Genomic DNA, 21014 nt, shown 5'->3' on the forward strand with positions numbered 1-21014 from the left:
ATAGAGGCTGTATTTTTCAACTGATCTTCATGAATTTTGGTCAGAATGATTAACCTTGATGAAATCTAGGCCGAGTTCGAAAATGGGTTATCTCGGGTCAAAAACTAGGTCACTAGGTCAAATCAAAGAAAAACCTTGTGTATGCGATAGAGGCTGTATTTTTCAATTAAGCTTCATGAATATTGGTCAGAATGATAACCTTGATGACATCTAGACTGAGTTTGAAAATGGGTCATCTTGGGTCAAAAACTAGGTCACTAGGTCAAATCAAAGAAAAACCTTGTGTATGCGATAGAGGCTGTATTTTTCAATTGATCTTCATGAATATTGGTCAGAATGATGGCCTTGATGAAATCTAGGCCGAGTTCGAAAATGGATTATCTCGGATCAAAAACTAGGCCACTAGGTCAAATCAAAGAAAAACCTTGTGTATGCAATAGAGGCTGTATTTTTCAACTGATCTTCATGAAATTTAGCCAGAATGATAACCTTGATAAAATCTAGGCCGAGTTTAAAAATGGGTCATCTGGAGTCAAAAACTAGGTCACTAGGTCAAATCGAAGAAAAACAAAGTGCTCAGGTGAGTTTTCTGATCGCTCGATGTTCGGCGTCCGTCGTCTGTCTGTCTGTCGTCTGTCTGCCATTCGTCAACATTTAGCTTGTGTATGCGATAGAGGCTGTATTTTTCAATTATTTTTCATGAATATTGGTCAGAATGATAACCTTGATGAAATCTAGGTCGAGTTCGAAAATGGGTCATCTGGGGTCAAAAACTAGGTCACTAGGTCAAATCAAGGAAAAACCTTGTTATGCGATAGAGGCTGTATTTTTCAATTGATCTTCATGAATTTTGGTCAGAATGATTAACCTTGATGACATTTAGACCAAGTTTGAAAATGGGTCATCTTGGGTCAAAAACTAGGTCACTAGGTCAAATCAAAGAAAAACCTTGTGTATGCAATAGAGGCTGTATTCTTCAACTGATCTTCATGAAATTTAGCCAGAATGATAACCTTGATAAAATCTAGGCCGAGTTTGAAAATGGTTTATCTGGAGTCAAAAACTAGGTCACTAGGTCAAATCGAAGAAAAACATTGTGTATGCAATAGAGGATGTATTTTTCAATTGATCTTCATGAATTTTGGTCAGAGTGATTGCCTTGATGAAATCTAGGTCGAGTTTGAATATGGGTTACCTGAGTTCAAAAACTAGGTCACTAGGTCAAATTAAAGAAAAATCTTGTGTATGCGATAGAGACTGTTTTTTTTTCAATTGATTTTTATGAAATTTGGTCAGGATGATTGCCTTAATGAAATCTAGGTCGAATTTGAATACGGGTCATCTGAGGTCAAAAACTAGGTCACTTGGTCAAATCAAAGAAAGAGGTTGTGTATGTGATAGAGGCTGTATTTTTCAATTGATCTTCATGAATTTTGGTCAGAATGATTGCCTCGATAAAATCTAGGTCGAGTTTGAACATGGGTCGTCTAGGGTCAAAAACTAGGTCATATCTAAGAAAATGCTTGTTTTATCGCAAGAGACCAATTTTTTGGTCCAATCTTAATGAAAATTGGTCAGAATATTTATTTCCATGAAATCACTAGGTCAAACATGTTTTACACTGTTATGGCGTGTTTCTTAGGTGAGCGACCTAGGGCCATCTTGGCCGTCTTGTTGTTGCATAGTGTAAATACCGTGTTCTCGTAGACTTCTGTACGAAAAAGGTCATTGTTTTTCATTAATTTTGAAAATTGTATCTAATGTTCGATAAAACAGAAGTTTTACTAAAATATCTTGAATGATTTAGTTCAACACTTTGTATAAACATAGAGGAAGTTCTCATACATGTATCTTTCAACCCCGTCGAAACGAGATTCGATACATTACCACATTTTAACTAAATCATCCTGAATTAGTTACGTATCAGTATGTTTTGGAAATAAAAAAAGGAAATAGCCACTTCGTATTTTCATAATGATTAAATCTGATATAAGAATTGCATGTTACAAGATAAGTTTTAAATTTTCTATCTTAAAGTGACTAGTCAGTATGGATTATCAGTCTCAACTGGAATTTAATCTTTAAGTACCATTAAAACTGGCTGTCACAATGTCAATCTAAAACCCAGCGGAGACCGAAAATTGTTTTGTGAACAGTAGGCATGGGACGCGTCCAATGTCAAATTCCGATCATCGTGCATACAAATGGTACGTGTAGATACTCGGCTTTGGGGAACTTGGACAAAGATTTAAACTCATGAAAACTCACGTTATATATTGGTTTGAAACTTTATAATGAAGCCATCTTTTATATCCTGATAACGTGACCGAGAAAACTAAATGAATTCAGTACCGTATAAAAATGAATTTTTAGGGTTTGAAATAGTTAAGAATATACATGTATAATACCAAGTAAGACATTTTTACCGCGGTGCATTAAACTGTCACGCATCGTATCGTGCATATTCAAAATTGTGCGTCGTACAATAGCATTTCAGCGACCCGAGTGCAATAGTACGAAACTATGTTTCTAAAATCACTATATACATTCTTTGATACCAAATGTTTTGATTACCTGATTAAAAATAGGCGAACCTCTTGCGGCACAGGGGAAGAGTGTCTGTCTCCTTACCAGGTGGTCATCGGTTCAAATCCTTGATTAAAAGGTATGTTGATCATTGAATTAACAGCCGTTTTCACTGCTGGCGAATACTGGCTAGAACCTGACAAAAGTGACTACAAGCATATAAATAAGTTGGTGCACTTGAGATAAAAAAGAATAAGTTTGCGATGTCTTGTTTATAAATACGGTAGTCAAAAGATTTGTATAGATACATTAATAAAAAAGGGTATAAAGGGTAAAAAAGACATTATTTAAAAAATGCGTCCACACTGTAAAGAATGCTTGTAAGACAAAATATAGGTATATCGGTAATTCATATATACAATACAACGGATATTAATAAATCTTATAACTGTCTTTTCTCGGATATTTTAAATGGAAACAGTATTACGGCATTAGAACCGGATGCTAAATATGCCACTATTCAGTTATGCATAAAAAACTTATATACAGTTTGAGAAAACCCCTATAGTAAGTTCGCAGTCCGTGGTCCGCAGTACGCGTCGAAGTAAGCTGAAAATCTCTAGTAAAAGCAGTTCGACAAGGAACAATAATTCGCATAGAGTATTAACCCGTGCATTGAATATTTGATAATATATACTAGAGATTAATATAATTAATATACATCATTTAAAAATAAACTCCCGCCAAATAATCACGTAATTAACTAGTCTCTGATCACGTGATGCTTGTTATCTTCCGATATTTATGGAATCTGCAAATGCTTCCTTCCATTTATTTTCTATCTTTCAATATTTTTTTCCTACGTAAATGCGTATGTGTTTGTTTGTATGTAAGCTTATTTGTAGTCACCACCGGTAACCATATGGGCGACTCCTCCAGAGGACTGTTAGTAATGTTAATGGGAGGATAGTGCAAGATACAGAAGACACTCCAATTCCCGAATTTTCCCTGGTCCTTTAGCTTGCCATGTGTTAAGTATTCATACCCGGAACTCTTATCCCAATTTTAGCAATGTTTTAATTGGAGGAGCGGGGGCTCGAGCTCACGACTCCTGGGGGACTCGAACGTACGCCTCCGTGTTTCGTAGTCAGACAGTGTAACCATTCGACCTCTGCGTCCGTTCTATGCACGTGTGTAAAGTTTTTTGTGTCTAAAAATATGCAGGTGCTTGCGTGTTTAATCACGTGACGAAAACATCCGGGAGGGCTACTTCTGCATATGATTCAAAAAGATTTTAATCCTCTGCCACATAATGCTAAACTCAGATTATTTTAAAAGACAGAATATTGCATATGTACTAGAAGGAACTTTTCCTAAGCTACAGATTGTACCATTTATCTCTAAAAGCGTCGGGGTGTCGAAATTCAGAACATAGGTTTCAAAATTCAGAACACAGAATTTATAACCTAATGTATACATACATAAAACAAACTCGTCGATTTTGAAGTTAAAAAGGGCTGAACACCAAACATGTGTATATCACGGTCAAAAACAAGAAAAAAACATTCATATGTGATACGTAAAACAGAAATGTATTCACAACGTTACTGCAGATGGGTGGGGTACTTGATAACATCAATATTTGCTCGTAATTCATAAACAGTTAAGGCAATTATTTATAAAATGCTTCTTGAACTGCTTTGCATGCACGCGAAAAAAGAAATGATAATTATATTTCGTTTAATTGATTTTATTTAAGATAAATTTGTAATACTTAGTTTAATTATAGATCAAGGAAGCTGCCCTTAAAAATCATAACCTTATTTTCGGAGATAGGCTTGGATTTCTTTTGAGCACTTTCTTTCCTGTATTACATAAGTAGCTGCAACGGTAAAACTTTATGTTGGAATAAGTTTAAGGGTCTGCGATTATTAGTCGCCGGTAGAAACCGGCGACTATATTTGATACACTTTAGGATTCCGCAACTGGTAGGAGAAGTTATTAAAATGTGAGAATGAAAAAATGATAGTGTAAATAAAAGAAATATAAGGCAATTAATGAAAGACTTACATAAAGGAATTAGGAGCTGAAAATTACATACGATTTTTTATTATTTCAAAAGATAGCTTTTTGGGAAAACAAGAAAAATGTATAAAGAACTTATCAGTAGTATAGTACGGCCCGTTGGGCAGAATGCCTGCGAAGCTGCGACGTGACCCCATGACGTCATCACATGGGGCGGGGCCAATGCGGGAAAAACCCGTGACGTCATAGCCCAACCCTAATATAGGACAATAAGGGCAGCCGCACCTTCCGATGAGTCATCGGGTCAAGGTCACCCGGTCAATACCCTAGAACGATATGGGGAACCGCACCCAACATTCCGGACTCTAATTTGATAAGTCGATCGGAAATTCCCACGACGTCACTACCCATCCCGTGTATTCCAAAAACAATAGAGAATAGGTTAGTCAACAGAAAATTTCCACGACGTCATCCACCACTCCCGTAACATTTCGTTACCAGCTAACTTCTCTATTTTAGCACGAGACTGACTCAACATTCCTTAAAAGATAGGGGTTTTGAAATCAATCGAAAGATTATTTGCTTTACTAAGGTCAGATTGATTTTTTAAAATACAGCGATTTAAATATTTGAGCGACAGATCACCCTTAGATAACGGCGAGATGTTTACAAACATTTAAATAAGATGACCGTTCGAAGTAACCTTAGCTTCAATGTCAACAGTGTAATCAGTGTAGAAATAATAGCCACGCGTCCGTTGACCTTACAAATTAGATAACGAGCATAAAAGCAAACATTCCAGTTCACAGTGATAAATCAAACAGCTTTTCGGATATCTGCAGATAATGTATGCGGTAATTCATTTTTCCTCTTAAATCATGAAAAAAGTATTCAGTGATGGAGAGCGCGTAGTTAAAATGACAATAGTTGACACATGAAAAGATAATCTAAGCTGTATCTAATAAACTATGCCAAACAAATACGTGTACCTTAAAGTAATGAATAAACTAATTTCACAAGTGTTTTGAAAATTACAGGCCTTACTTACCACAGCCACAAATTATTTTTACTGTTGAGGGAATAATTTTGTCGATTATTTACAAAAATGATTACAGGTTGTCCTTCAATCAAAATTTAAGAATGAAATGTTCCAAACATTATTATAGCAAAGGCTAGTCACGATCAAAAACAAGTTTAAACAACATCAAAGTCCTCCATGCTGTGATGGTCTTGTTTAAAGTACTTTACAAAATTCTGTACCGTTGGTTCTACAACTCTGACGTGAAAATACGACGATGACCTTGCTGCAGCATGCAATCTTAAGCTGATATTAATAGCAATTTCTTTCTTTAAAGCAGACAACCACCCCTCCACTCGTAGAAAAAAAATCTTTCCCTAGCAAAACTATAGTAACATCATAGACTGACGTGGAATGCATCTCTAAGTTAAACAGCAGGTCTCGATAATACGAACAACAGCATTCTTAAAAGTCAGTTCCCATGATTGACCTCCTAAAAATGTCTACGTACTAATTGTTCACTGTTGCTCTTTGAGACAGATCCATCAAAGATGTTTCCGATCAAGTTTAGTGAACATTTATTCAGCAGTAGAAAAATAAGTAGTTTGAAGTTTTTTCTATGATTTGTTGTCAAACGAAATCACTTGAACAAAGTTTAGAAAATGCCAGGTAAGGGTGACAAAGACCACATCTGGTGGAGATTCACTTAGTAGTGCAGTCAGAAAATCGTTTGAAGGTTTTAGCTCTGGGTCCCCCACCCCCAACCCATCAGTGCAGTCAAGCGGATTAATTTGTACAAACCTTGGAGAAAGCCATGCCAGAATGCTGCCTGTAGTGCTTATAATTAGTATCAGAGGGAAAAATGTTTAAAGTCAAGTTTTGACTAAGGAAAAGGGATGATTAAACCATCCACCTTTATGTATATGTCAACCTATGGTTAGTTATTTCCTGAGCTTTGCCTGACTTTCAAGGGAAATCCACTTAACGGGTAATGCGTTGTATTGTACATAAAACCACGTGATACCGATCCGTTAATTGTGTAAGTTGTTTAGTTCTAACACGTGCTGCTTATAGTTTCTTGCATTTTTTTTTATACCGCATGTAATTATGCTATGACATTTTATTTCTAACTAAAGCAAGGTGCATTTACATTAAAATGATCCCATTGAAACAATGAGCCATCTTAATTTCAGTGAGCTTCATGACTTCCAATAAAATATGGAAAGCATAAATGGACATAAGATGAATTTGAATTGCCTTTTATATGTACTTTTGGAAGTTCATGTCTCTATAAATACATTTGAAATATTACATGACATGAAATGTAATTGATATGCCTCTAAAATGCTACTTGTAAGGTTTTTATGTCTATAAAATTACATTTTAAATGTGAAAGAGATGATTTTTATTGACATAATACCGTCTTGTATAATGTTCACTCCTCCGTGTACATGTTAAAATAAACTGACATTTAAGAAACTTTTATTACATAAAAATATGTTCTTACAGATTGTTATGTTGTGAAAAGAAGGAAATATTAATTGCATTAATGGCAGTCAATATATAAATAACAAATAAATGTACACATTGTCTCGGCCTTCAAAAGTCATTATAGTTTTTGTGGTGCTTTGATAAGTAACATCTTTATATTGACAAGCCTGCTAATTTATTGTTTATAAAATTAATGTTGTAAATAAATGGCATGAACTGTTTTGATTAATACTTAATTGGGCAAAATGCCAATTTTTGGACAATTCTTGCAGTAGTGAATACAGAGCTACTGGGGAAAGCCCCTAGCAGTAGTGTTTCTTCAGATTCAAGTCATCTAGAGGTTCATCAAAATAGTATAGTACACTCAAAAACTTTAAAAACGCCTCACCTATGCATTTTAAAAAAGCTGATCCAAGAAGATTTTTAATGCAAACATTTTTAAAATATATATTATAGATATTCAGGTTGACTTTTTTCTTTGCTAAACGAATTGTGACCACCGCTCATGAAGCTCATGTACATGTATATTCGGATTAATTTTATTCGGATATATAAAGATTCAATTATATTCGTCAGAAACGAATATCAGATATCCGTTTAAATCGTTAATTAAGCCGTTTAATAATAAATAAACTGGTCTGTCTTTCCAAGGGCACAATGGTATGTTGCAAAACGCCAACATATGTTTAATTCTTTCGTTTTATGGCGTTTCAATAAAAAAAATGAGTAAGGCTTACTTATCAAAACTGAATATAATTAATAAACCTTGAATTTAATCAAATTTTGAAAAAAACATTGTTCTTGGTTTCTTTTTTTTTCTTCAATATGTAATAACAGATTTTTAATATGCACTGTGAAACGTGTTTGTGATAACAGCACGAGATACACGTGCACAGGTGACATCTGTCACACTTCAATGAACACAAAAGAAGTTACCATACTGGATCAAACTCAATGACTGCTAATAAAAGAATATCAAAATATTTGGTATGAAATGACTGCCATGCTTGGACGAGGCGTTTTTAATGTCCTTAAGTGAAATGTATTAGATACTAATGGATTTAGCCAGATGATCCGCATCGGAGGCGCCGAATCCGATCCGGTCTGGTAAACATCTACAATAACGAATACAACATTCTAAATATAGCTCTGATGTTATGACCCTCCTTATTATTAACCGAATTTTACAAAAAAATGAAGCCATTTTGTATGAATTTTGAACTTATTTTCAAGGCTCATTTAACTATTTGGTATTTCATGAACAAGAACAGAATAAAAATATAATGGTTACGTAAAAATTATAAATTTTTAAGACGCTCGCAGCTACACAAGAAAGCGCGTCGTAAAGGGAGAGATTTATGAACAGTGAAACAGGCCTCAAATGAACAACAAAACTTGATATAACTTGAACACATTGGATACATGAACTGCACAGATGAATACTTATATTATAGTTGATAGAATATGAATAAATTAAATGAGCATCAGATGTGAAAACAACCCTGCAATGAGAACTACTACATTTGAACAAATCTGACACAAAATATTATATTTGTTCAACAAAACCGCTCACACATAAACACTGCCGAAAGCCCAAGTAGCACGTACACATGAACAGAAAACACGCAATTCAGATGAATTTTTTCAACTTGGACTTGCTTATTTGTTTTTTGGAACATTTTAATGTATACTCCTCATTTAAAATCTGAAACAAATATCACGAGTTCTTAAAATATGGTCCATTGTCAACATAGTCAATATTGTACTTCGTTTTCTTTTGTTTTAAGCTACAATAGACAGAGCACAACCATAAGCTTATAAATAACACATAACATATAAGCCACAGAGCAAGGTCAAGCCACCTAAATATTCAAAGATAGAATTTTGCCTCAGGATTCTGCTATGACACCAAATAGGTGTTTTACTTCATTAACATCTGATTCGTTGAATGTACTTAAAAACTCCGTTACTTCACGCACACACTGTTTTTTCAAGTTCTGCATTGTCGCTTGCAATTTCTCCCCAGCTGGACTTCCGGTTTTCATTAGTTGTCTCCCTTTTTCATGTGCCTTGTAAAGCGGATGTCTACGATCGATAGACGTTTGAAATGTTGCTCTTGGAGCCTCGCCTGACGACGGAGAATCTATCCAGTTCCCACCTGTATCACTGGCACAGAAAATGAAAGGCTTGAAAACGGAATATTTTGTATTTGGAGTTGCAGTAAACCAATAACAAGATGGCTGCCCGGAAGTTGGCGCGGAAATCACAGACACTTGGCTTCCGACTGTTAGAAGCTCTCCAACGAAGTTAATGCTGCTCGCTTCATCCCGAAGAATGCCGATGATCGTGTTAATGTCTATCTTACCTGGAATATAATGTATCATTTATAATATGCATGAAATCTATTATGACAGACAGACGCTGTTTAGCTTCCACAGATGAGGAGCGCGGCCTGTCAAGTTGTTTCTATATATTTCTGTTTGTTTGGTTTGGGTTTAACGCCGTTTTTCAACAGTATTTCAGTTATGTAACGGTGGGCAGTTAAAACTACCATTGTTCCTGGATTTTGTACCAGTACAAACCTGTTCTCCGCAAGTAACAGCCAGCTTCTCCATATGAATCAGAGGTGGAGGATGAATGATTTCAGACGCAATGTGTTTAATCAAATCGTCACAAAGAACATACGCCTCGTCCGGGGATCGAACTCACGACCCCGCGATCCGTAGATATGCGCTCTCCCTATTGAGCTAAGTGGGAGGACTGTAATTCTATATATAGTTATACTATGTTCGGGGAGGTTTCTTCTATATTATTAAGTCTCGTTTTAACGGTATTGTGGTCTTCTTTTATCTCGGTTGTGCTTTCTGGGCTACCGAACATGTTGATCAAGGTAATATGAAAGTATTTACAGTGGTTTGGTATCAAAATTGATATATGCTTGGTAACCCAATATAAAACTTAGCATTCAGTTAAACATTATATTGAAATAAACTATAATAACCTTCATTTCTCGCCGTCTCAAGACCACTTTTAGCACACTGTAACCTATGGTCTGGCATCTGTTTGTCGGATAGAGAAATGCTAGGATACTCCGCAGAGAAGGCTTTGGAAAAGTTGATTGGACCATCTTCTGACTTCCAGAAACCACCCGACTGCGCCTGCGCAGTAAGATTTTCCGACGTCATGTTCGCATCATCTCCAACTGTCAATGTACTTGTAGTTACAAGAGTACCGGCTACAAAAAATATAACAAGCAAATCATCTTTTCATATAAAATATTATGAGAATGGGAAATTGATTGAACTTTAGTGCTGATGTGCTAAATGAATGTCAAACAAATTCGATCATGCCACATTTGCCTAGCTTCATCTCTGCGGGATTGAGTTATCCACCTCGCTTACAGAAGGTGAGTGGTTTCCCAATGTGCATGTCCGTTCCCGAAATAATGTCCGAACTGGCATCGTGCGTCTTCTTCCATTGTCGTTGCTGTTGTAGTTGTTGTATTAAAGCTTGAAAATTGCTTTATGATTTAAACTGTGTCGGTTAGATTTAAAACAAACAACAAACCAAACAAAAATATCAAAGTCTGATTTGGACATACATGACATTGTGTGTTTTAGCGGTCAAATAAATCTAATTACATATAATTTGACTAACATTTCACTTGTTTCGCTGCCCAAAACTTTCCCGTAGTTTCAAGTAGCCATGTTTCTTTTTTGTTTGCTAACACAAAGGCAGTGTGGTAGGTCCATTGCCCAAAATTATGGTCCTCAGTGCATATACCCCCTTGTCCATGCTCAGACAGTAGGTTAGTTACAACATCAACGCCTTCCCTTGCTGTTTTTGCTCTTTCTAGGCCTAGCCTGTAAAAGAAAGTACAAATTATGTTGATAGGTTAAGCGCCAATTACGATGGAATCATTACAAAACAGTCTCGGCCATACTTCTTATCTTAATGGAATCCATAATATTTGTTCATTAAAACTCACTTTTGGTAAGAAAATTACTGAACTCAATTTCGAAAACTAGTGTAATGTAATGTTTCTGTAAAGATTTTTCCGACCGTGCACAGGTATATGTAAACAGGCTGGTGACATTGCCCGATCGGGCTTATAAGCCAAATCGAGCTATTATTGCCCGATCGGGCTTAATTTTATGAAAAGAAGTGTGAAATTATGTCCATATCACATACAATGGCTTGACGGCGATCCTTCATAGTCCTAAACTTGGTACATTTTGACTAAATGAGTACATTTATGAAAAAAGTATGTTTAAAAAATATGTTGTTTGATGCGCAGCTATGCTTGAAAATTACCTTTTTATCCATATAAACATATAGCAACTAACCTAAACAACGATATCTTTGCAAATTCTGAACCGATTCACTCAATTTTTTCAGGAGGCCGCCATCTTGACTTCCGGGTTATGTTTTCAAATTTGCGACTATTGTAAAATGCATATATCGTCAGCATCCTTTTGTTTCAATAATTTCTACAGTATACATAAAAAATATTGGACAACATATTTTTTTATTTGGTATTTCAAAAGATGAATACTATATTTAATGAATAATCATTAGAGAGTATACAAATGTATATATATATATACTTCGCACGTGTTTTCCGTGCTGAATTTACACTCTAGCTAGGACATTTGTAGGACGTTCCAACAATAACAGTGAGGGTTTTGAGTATATTGAAGTACACATTATGGCTGTAAGTATTACTTATTTATAAAATGTTTTCATCTTCGACTTCCTCTTCATACTCATCTTCACTTGATTCGTCGCTGTCTGAAAAGCATAAAATGTAAAAAAATGTAAATGTAGTCGAAATGTTGAAGTTGAAACTTGAAATATATTATGTTTGAACAATGCAATAGTATACACATTTATATACAAATGTACATCTAATTCACACATTCACCTTTTGGGTATGATTAGAAAAAATAAAGACAAATCAGGCAGAGTTCTTCTCATATTTTCTTACAGCACCTAAATCTGTATTATTACAGAAAAATCCAGGTAAAAATATCAAAGGACAAAAATGCAGGGCGAAAAAACATTTCAGTGGAAAAATTTCAACTGAATACGTGGAAGACAGCAAAAAGAGTTCAGAAACCAAGAGTAAACGTATTAAGACGATTAAAGAAAAAGTAAGTTCTACCTGTTTCTAATTGCGAGTTTGTAGCGTCTTGTACTGCTGTAGTTATTTCTCTGACGAACTGAAGAAGTGCGTCTTTTGTCCCTACTGTATAAAATATCATAAATTTATAAATCATAATCAGCATTCAGTTGTTATGTAACTCTTATTGTAATCTGTCACAGATGAAGGAACTCAGCCAAAAATCTGGTATGGAAATATTGATGCAATGGAAAGACGGAAAAGACGCCCCTGTTGAAACTTTTAAAACAGAAAACTGTACTATTGCTGCAGGTACTGATATCTTTTCAAATATTATTTTTAAAAGTATATTACACAAAACTATGCACAATCACTTCTTACTGTTTATGTAAACATTAAATCATCACGTTTACGTGTATTAACAGTGCCCTGCATTATCATGGTTAAAATAATTTACTTTATAAATAAATGTTTTGACACTGTATTAATATTTACTACCACTAAAAACTAACTATAATTTAACAATGATGAACAAAGGGCATTTAATTATGAATATGATTGCATGTGCAAATTTTATTCATACATTTACTAAATTTAAACACATTCCATGAGGATCTTTAATTCATATCAAACCAAACCAGTATTTGTGTTTTACGTTTATGGTGTGTACGTCCATAATTTTTATATGTAACCTGGTATGTCAGCATCCACTGAGATTAGTAAGCTGAAACTTCAAACACCCGTTCTATGTTATCTCACTTGTAGCGCACTGGTTCAGAAACTTTCTTTTTTTAATTTCATAAAGGACATTACTTTATACAGTTATACGCCTTTGTTAACTTTTACAGTACTTAAAGTTAACATGTACCATCAGAAAAGGGACAAGTTTTATCACTAAAATTGTTTCCAATTTTCTTTTATTTACATGTATGTGTAAACGGTTCATTAATCTATTTTAAGAGACAACGCTCTTGATATCATTACTGTCATCAAACAGCTTGTTTTCATTATCTGCTTTTTATCAACATTAATATTTCTTTCAAATGCACATTGATTCAATACAGCGGGTATACCTTTTACTAGTCAGAAACATTATTAAACTGGATCTGATGAACATAAAGCATAAGTAACCAGTTTGTTTCAATATTATCTTTTTGTAATTTCACAGTTCCTACAGGTACACCATCCTTTGAAGCAGATGTTCATACTGAGACTGATGCCATTTATCCTGATCCCCCAACTGCGAATGCAGAAATAGAGGAAGGAGACAAATGCAATGTATGCCACAAGTCGCATATCGGAAACAGAAGAACATGCAAGTGGGTAAAGTGTATAGAAAGGAAATGTGAATGGTGGGTGCACGCATTATGTGTAGGACTCACGGGCATTTCCGAAGAGTTGAAGCATTTGAAATATATGTGTCCTGAACATGTGGAAAAATTAATTAGTAAGAAAAAATGAAATGATTAAATAACATATAATGTTTAACATGTACACAATAAATGTTTAAGACATTTTACTATTGTTATCAGTGGACATAATCATGCTACGTAATACCTTTAATCTTTTCCCACTGTCTTTCCAGGACCAAAGCTTCCTCTGAATTGCCAAGTGATTCAATATTAGATATGCCGTTCTCTATCATTGCTGATATCTGTGATTTTGTTTTATTTCTAATATCATGGAATTTTTCCCGGTCCTGGTTTGTTGTGAAAACGGGATCCAGTTTAACTACCTTCCCTGGTTGATGTCCATTAGCAAGACAATTAAGGTAACTACTAAAATTCTCTGTCAATACTGTCTCAAATGCTACCAGTCCTCTATCAAGTGCAGTACCAGATATAGAAGTATGTGGTCTATAAAAAAAATTTCATAAATTAAAGATAGAATTTAATGCTTCTGTATATTTACAATTATTGCAATATTCGCGTTATTCATCTTTTTTCTGTTCAGTATTGGCATATTACATTATCATTTAGTTTTATCTTTACCATTTTAAATGTTCATATAAAGTAAGAAGTGTATTTACTTATTGATGTCACTATTGTTTAAATATCCTGATTTTCTGAGCATCACTCTCATCTGAAATATTTCTTTAGACATGTCCCTCTGATAAAGTACTGGTGTTTTCTTCTTCAGTCCTAACTCACTATGTAACTTGTCTCTTATCTGTTAATAATGAAATGCTTTTTAATAGCTTTACAATTTTATTATAATTAATTTATTATACATAATTTTAAAATAATATAACTTATTTTCAGAATAGGTAAAATACTACCAATTTAATTTTTTAAGGGAACTAACCTATGAACCATTATAAGGAAACTACTGCATATGTCTTTATTTATAACAATTTTATGGCGTTATTCATTAATGTTTTCTAATTTTTTCTACATACTTTCATTTCATTATTGGAATATATTATAACTATTAATAGTATAACTAGTATAACTATTAATAGTTTTTTTTCAATGTAATCAGAAAACGTCTTTGATAAAAATATATCACGCACATACATACTTTTATTTCAAGAATGCCGTACACATTGAGGGACGGTTTGGGAAAATAATTGGTGATCTCTGTCCAATTGTACTTGTATGAAAAACATAAAAGCTATAAAAATAAAATGCATTGAGATTTAAGTTTAATAAAGGTTTAAAAAGTTTTAATTGAATACCGTTAAAGTATATACGATATAAATAATTTTCTTATGAATTCTTTTTAAGCATTTAGTCACTAACCTGTTCCATCTTGTCAATATTGCGACAGGCCTGTTTCCAGTGCTTTTCGGTCGGTAGCCCTGGAGGAAGGCAGTGTTTTGTACGTGCGTTAATTGACTCTAGAATAAAATCACCACCCTCTCCTTTGCTAGGGTTTCCACTTACAGAAAAAGACTCTGTTTTTCTGATGAATCTGAGAATATCAGGTGGTGCCAAGGCCCTAAATTTTAGGTCATAATATGTGAGAAACTGGTAGTTTGTCATACCAACACCATAGAATAATTTTAGTAATTTTTGATTTTCCGGCATCAATGAAGTGGTAATTCGATCTGCGAATACCACACCTAAACACAAACAGGGCCATTACATAATTTAGAATAATGTCTGCTAAGAATCTGTAGTTAGGTGCTTTAGCATTTGTTATGAAGGAATAAAACCCTTCAACGTCTGCTGTGGTAGATTTTTCGTGGCAAGAGACAATATAGGGTTAAATTAATTCGTCTAAAGTTCCGAAAAAGAAAGTCATCAAAAGGGCCCAAGATTTGTGGTGGTCTGCACAATTTCGGGCAGCCAAAAGTGCTCTTGTTGTCCGGAAGCCATTAAGTTTTGCCAAGTCTTCTAAACCAACATCCCAAAGTAATTTAAAGAGAGCCTTTGTGGCGTTCATTTCAACGTGTCCATTGCCTGGTAGTACAAGGATGTTTTTGAAATTGTCATTTTTTGGAATTATTTTTTGTGCTAATGTATATGGTAGTCCGTCACAACCCACCACTATCCATTTTTTCCCAATGCACTGTTCTTGAATATGCTAAAAGATAAATTTGTTCGTATGTGACTATTCATATACGTATAAAATATATGAATAGGGTACACCAGAATGTAGATTTTAATGAAAGAAGGTAATATCAAAGTTAAATATTAATTGCTGAAACTGCATAATTTAGCAGATCAGTGAATAGCAAATTTAAGTATTGACACATTATGTAAAAATCTATGATATATATGTGTATGTTAACATGTGTGATACTGAATTAAATGGAAGCAGCAAAGATTCTTTGGAAGCACACAATGCTACCAAGGAGAATAATAGTAGACTCGATTCGAATGAGTCAGTTTATGAGAAGTATTTAAATACGAAACAGCTGTAATGTTCACTAGAACCGCATATAAATTTCATAACTTACCGTTATGAACTTTAGATACAGATTCAAAAGAACAAGGGTTGACCATGCAAGGTTCTCCAACAGAAAATGTGGGAGTTGTGTCCCCATGTTCACTTTTTACCCATGAATATGGATCAGGAGAAGAAGGTGTCACATTCGGGTAAACATTATCTTAAAAAAATGTATATCCCTTTTAAATCATATTTTTATATTTGAAAACATATTTATGAAATAAGTTAAAGGGCAAGGAAAGCCTGATAGAAGTTAATTTTATATGAAAGCTATCATGAAAGTTTCCATAACGCTGAAAAAGTTTCCAAAATCGGACCATTATTTAAGAAGATATGACAGTTTGAAAATTATGGAAATGACTGATCATGGAGGCAGCCTTTTTGTTGTGCTTATGATGTGGTTGACACACTGCTGAATTATTTATTTAGGTAATAACCTTTTAAATACAGTCAAACCTGTGTTCAAGACAACCTGTGAACAGAGACCACCTGTCTTTAAAGACCACACGTTTTGTTTACCAATTTAACGATAACAGTGTCTTTCAGCCTGTGAATAAACACCACATCCCAATAAAGATCACATTTTGGCTCTCCCAAGGGTGGTCTTTATAGACAGGTTTGACTGTACATTACTTATATTTTTTTATTGTAAGATGTAAAACATGGTATTAGCTTGAAATATTTTTGTTGCCATGGAAACAAAATGACCGCCATTTAGATCAAATATTTAAATGCTCATATTTTTTTTCATCCAATTTCAAAAAAACTTTAACTTGTTTGAGTGCTTTAAAAACCCTAGCAGAAGAAGTTAACTTAAAAAAATCTTGCCTTTCCCTTTAACTTGCAGTGTTTTTTTTAAAAATCAATGGATACTGTTAAAATAGGCACATACTATATTTGATTGTTTTCAATATTTATTATACCTATTGCAACGAATTTAACATCTGTTCATTTTTCAATAAATGAGTTAGGATTTAGAAAAAAATATACTACTTGTTAAGACATTATAATTACTTATTGTGATATAGTCCGAAGAAAATTACCATATATATGGCTACTAATTTGGTCAGTGAGCCTCCCATTAACAACATGATGCTGGGATTCTGCCTCTTTCAATCTGTTAGCGAGAAACTGGTTCCTGATATTATCATAAAGACTGTCTGCATATTTCACATCTGAATATATTTTTTGTAACAATTCGTTGTTGTTATGAATGTTGTACAACCAGACATTTGGTGATAGATTTTCTATCATTTGCAAGTTTGTGCCATCAGATGGGTTTATATGAATAAGTGTGGTAACTACACCTGCTTTACATTTATAATTATATGTAATCCGCCAGTTCCTTGCAACAACTTGATTATTGTCAGAAAAAGTAATGACATCTTTATTAGAATCTTCAGCTGGTAAAGGGTTCAAAGAAGTATCAGTCAATCAAGATTTCAAGCAAGAATAACTTCCTGTTGGAGAGTAGGTGCATTTTAACCTTGTCAGGTAACTACTACCGCTTATATAATAATTAACGATGCTTTTAAAAAATGGGATGGGAGTTACTAGATTTAAAAGTCTGGCCTTGTACAAAGAGTCAACTGCGCCCATTATACATACATTCTTTTTCTTGTTTTCTAAATTATCAATATCAGCACATGCCATGAGGAAACTTATGACAGTTTCATTTCGGTTTCTAAGCCAACATTTAGTGTCAAAATTCTCATGCACAGACTCATCTTTGTATAATGTACTGATACTATTTGCATCTTCTAAGATGTCTTTAGATAACTTTTTTCCAATTGCTTGAACAATTTTTTTTTAAAATACCGGCAGGAACTTCACCATTTTCAATATTATCGATTAAAACTCCATACTCATCAGATTTAAATCTTTTGTTTTGGAAATTCATCATTGTTTCTGCATACTTTCTACAATGTTCACAAATTGCCATAGCATGGTTCGGAATAAAACCTTCTTTTTTCATAAAAGTTATTGTATCAACTTTTATTTTTTTACTTGCTAAGCGTACTATTTTTACGCTCTCTCCAGTAGATATCTGTCTATGTTCCACACATGCACAGAAAGGTTCTTTCTGCAACAATGAAGTAAAACCTTTCAGGAGAAAAAAAAAACAAACAAACATGTACTTATGTCAATAGAACAAAATATTGCGAACTATACTTTTGCAAGTGAGGTTACAGTATGTTTTATATATGTTTTAAAAATGGGCATAACTGATTTATCACAAATGAAACCTATAACTATATTCACACCACTTGATACTTTAACTATGTTGAAAGTTTCATTTGAATTTGACAGAAACCAAAATATATGACAAACATACTGACATTGTAAATTGATCAGGACCCTGGGTCTTCAGCAGTTAACATATAAAGGCAATTACATGTTGGATCACAAATTGTAACAACATGTCATTAACTAAAACAGAAATGATAGGGTTGGGGACTTACTTTCGACGCCATATTGAAAAATGCACTGTCTCTCTTTCATACACAACCTTGAAATGACATCTATAAATAATAACGTAACAAGAAGTGTACGTTGAAAATTCACGAAGTTCACGGGATTTACACAATCAATAAGTAAAAGGTACTGGAATTTAGATATATAACAAAACAGGTTTTAAATGCTATAGTTTATTTCATAAAGTAAAGGTGTCTACATAATATACATATGTTTATTTATAGTCCTATTTAACCAGCACTCTCGCTTAAAATGGTCAGACATGTCGGACTCATTACCTTCAAAGTAAATTTTAATTGCAGTAAATAATTTTGGCACAGTCCGTACTAATTAGTAAAACAAAAGGATGCTGACGATACGTGTAGATTACAATAGTCGTAATTTTTTAGCATAACCCGGAAATCAAGATGGCGGCCTCCTGAAAAAATTGAGTGAATCGGTTCAGAATTTGCAAAGATATCGTTGTTTAGGTTAGTTGCTATATGTTTATATGGATAAAAAGGTAATTTTCAAGCATAGCTGCGCATCAAACAACATATTTTTTTAAACATACTTTTTTCATAAATGTACTCATTTAGTCAAAATGTACCAAGTTTAGGACTATGAAGGATCGCCGTCAAGCCATTGTATGTGATATGGACATAATTTCACACTTCTTTTCATAAAATTAAGCCCGATCGGGCAATAATAGCTCGATTTGGCTTATAAGCCCGATCGGGCAATGTCACCAGCCTGGTAAAGTCTCGACCGTGTCCTCATGTGATAAGTTTACCGTAAACGACGGCATTACGTAACGGAGCTGATACGGACTTATTTGACCGTTATCTGATAACTTATCAGTCTGCAAGTACGCCTGACCTCACCACTTAACGAAGGTATGACATTTACATCAGCAGTAATATACAAAGTATATTGTAATATTTTGAATAATAGAAGGTAAAAATGGGCAAAAACTCATGGAAACTACTGGACTTGCAAAACTGCTTTTGAACCAAACGCAGCACACAACTTACCAGTAATGAACAAATGGCAAACATTCTTTGAAAATGAAAACAACAAAGAGAATCAAAATTTGCTTCTTATGTGGAATTAAGCTAAGTATATTATAGTTTTCACCGCGATATCTTATAGAACAAAGTGGAAACAGTAGAAAAACGACAGAATATATCTGGCGCAATAAGATCCTTGTATAATAGAGTGAAACGTGCTGTTTTAATTAAACAACAGACTGGTTTAATGCATCGATTGAAACAAGGTTTTATCGTCTATTAACGATACTGTTTAATATGTACATTAATGACCAGAGTGAACAGCCGGGAGCTTTCAGGAACAGAAATCTTTACATAAATAATACATTTGTCAGGCAGCTCCTCTATGCGGATGATCTTGGACTCATAACAGGATGTGAATCAAGCTTGCAATCAATATTTGATATTTTACAAGGAATAATCGGAAGGTTTGTCCTCACACTGACATGAATATATGTCATGTAGCGACTTCCGAGCGTTTATGGACGACCCGTCGTACTTAAGGCACGGGTGGGTACTTGGGCACAGTGGAGAGGGGTTAGTGATTCGAAGTCGTCCGCAACCTTAACCACTCAGCAACGGAGTGGACAAACAGTCCTTCTCCTAATTCTTACCTGTTTTATTTGTTTGATTTGCTTTAACGTCGCACCTACACAATTATAGGTCATATGGCGTTTACCAGCGTGTGATGGTGGAGTAAGACCTCAGGCCCCTCTCCGTGCACAATTTCATAACTGAATGAGTATAATACTGGTACAACATTAATTAAAATGTGTTTTAAATGTTTACTTAACATGTTTACTTAACTCCAATAACAAAAAAATGAGTGGTTTTGTACGATTATATATATATATATATATATATGTATTGTAGTAATACCATAGATACGATTTTATGCATTTTATAATGTATAAGTGTATGCCTTTTATATGAATTGTTGTATTATCACTGGTATACGAAATGTGACTTAAATAAACCGTCTGTATGTCTATGCGCACGATTCAGCAATAAAGCCACAGGAATTACTGGACATTTTCGTTTCTTCCGATTTCCTTTACTTAAATTACATCTATATTGAAGCAGGGTCTATTTCTGGTATCGCGATGATATTTTTAAAGACAGATTCAAAATATTGATAAGATTACAATAAACACTGGTTATTTGTTATAAAATGAATACCAGTAAGTTATCCTGAAACTGACTTTGCTAGGAGTTCCAGGATATTAAAAACGTATTCCAGACAATAATTTGCAAATTACTGATAAGTAGAGAATATATTGCACATTAAATAATAAAAACAATCCTGTTTCGCAGATACGATTCTTATAGGCATCATATGGTATTGATTTTGAGGAGATGTTTTCATAAGCCAAATTGAAGAAGATCTAATATAGACGTGTTTCATAACAGCATTTCTGCATTCGAAATTGTTTGT

The 21014-nt window shown here is 34.1% G+C and overlaps 2 protein-coding genes across 2 annotated transcripts in view; both read right to left on the bottom strand.

The window, feature by feature from the left end:
• Positions 1–6837: 6837 nt before the first annotated feature.
• Positions 6838–10289, bottom strand: LOC128546672 (secernin-1-like). The gene is made up of 2 exons (XM_053517787.1): positions 10062–10289; positions 6838–9425 (listed from the first exon to the last, which is right to left on the bottom strand). Exons 1-2 carry the CDS (start codon positions 10243–10245, stop codon positions 8950–8952), a joined length of 660 nt encoding a protein of 219 aa, XP_053373762.1. The 5' UTR covers positions 10246–10289; the 3' UTR covers positions 6838–8949.
• A 208-nt stretch (positions 10290–10497) lies between these two features.
• The window catches only part of LOC123532765 (secernin-3-like), a 66675-nt gene continuing 56158 nt past the window's right edge, over positions 10498–21014 (bottom strand). Inside the window, 1 exon segment of the mRNA XM_053517788.1 lies at positions 10498–10923. Within this exon segment, the coding sequence (XP_053373763.1) occupies positions 10713–10923 (211 nt within the window). The 3' untranslated portion in view covers positions 10498–10712.

The sequence above is a fragment of the Mercenaria mercenaria genome, chromosome 11 (assembly GCF_021730395.1).
Source record: "Mercenaria mercenaria strain notata chromosome 11, MADL_Memer_1, whole genome shotgun sequence".
NCBI classification, from domain to species: domain Eukaryota; kingdom Metazoa; phylum Mollusca; class Bivalvia; order Venerida; family Veneridae; genus Mercenaria; species Mercenaria mercenaria.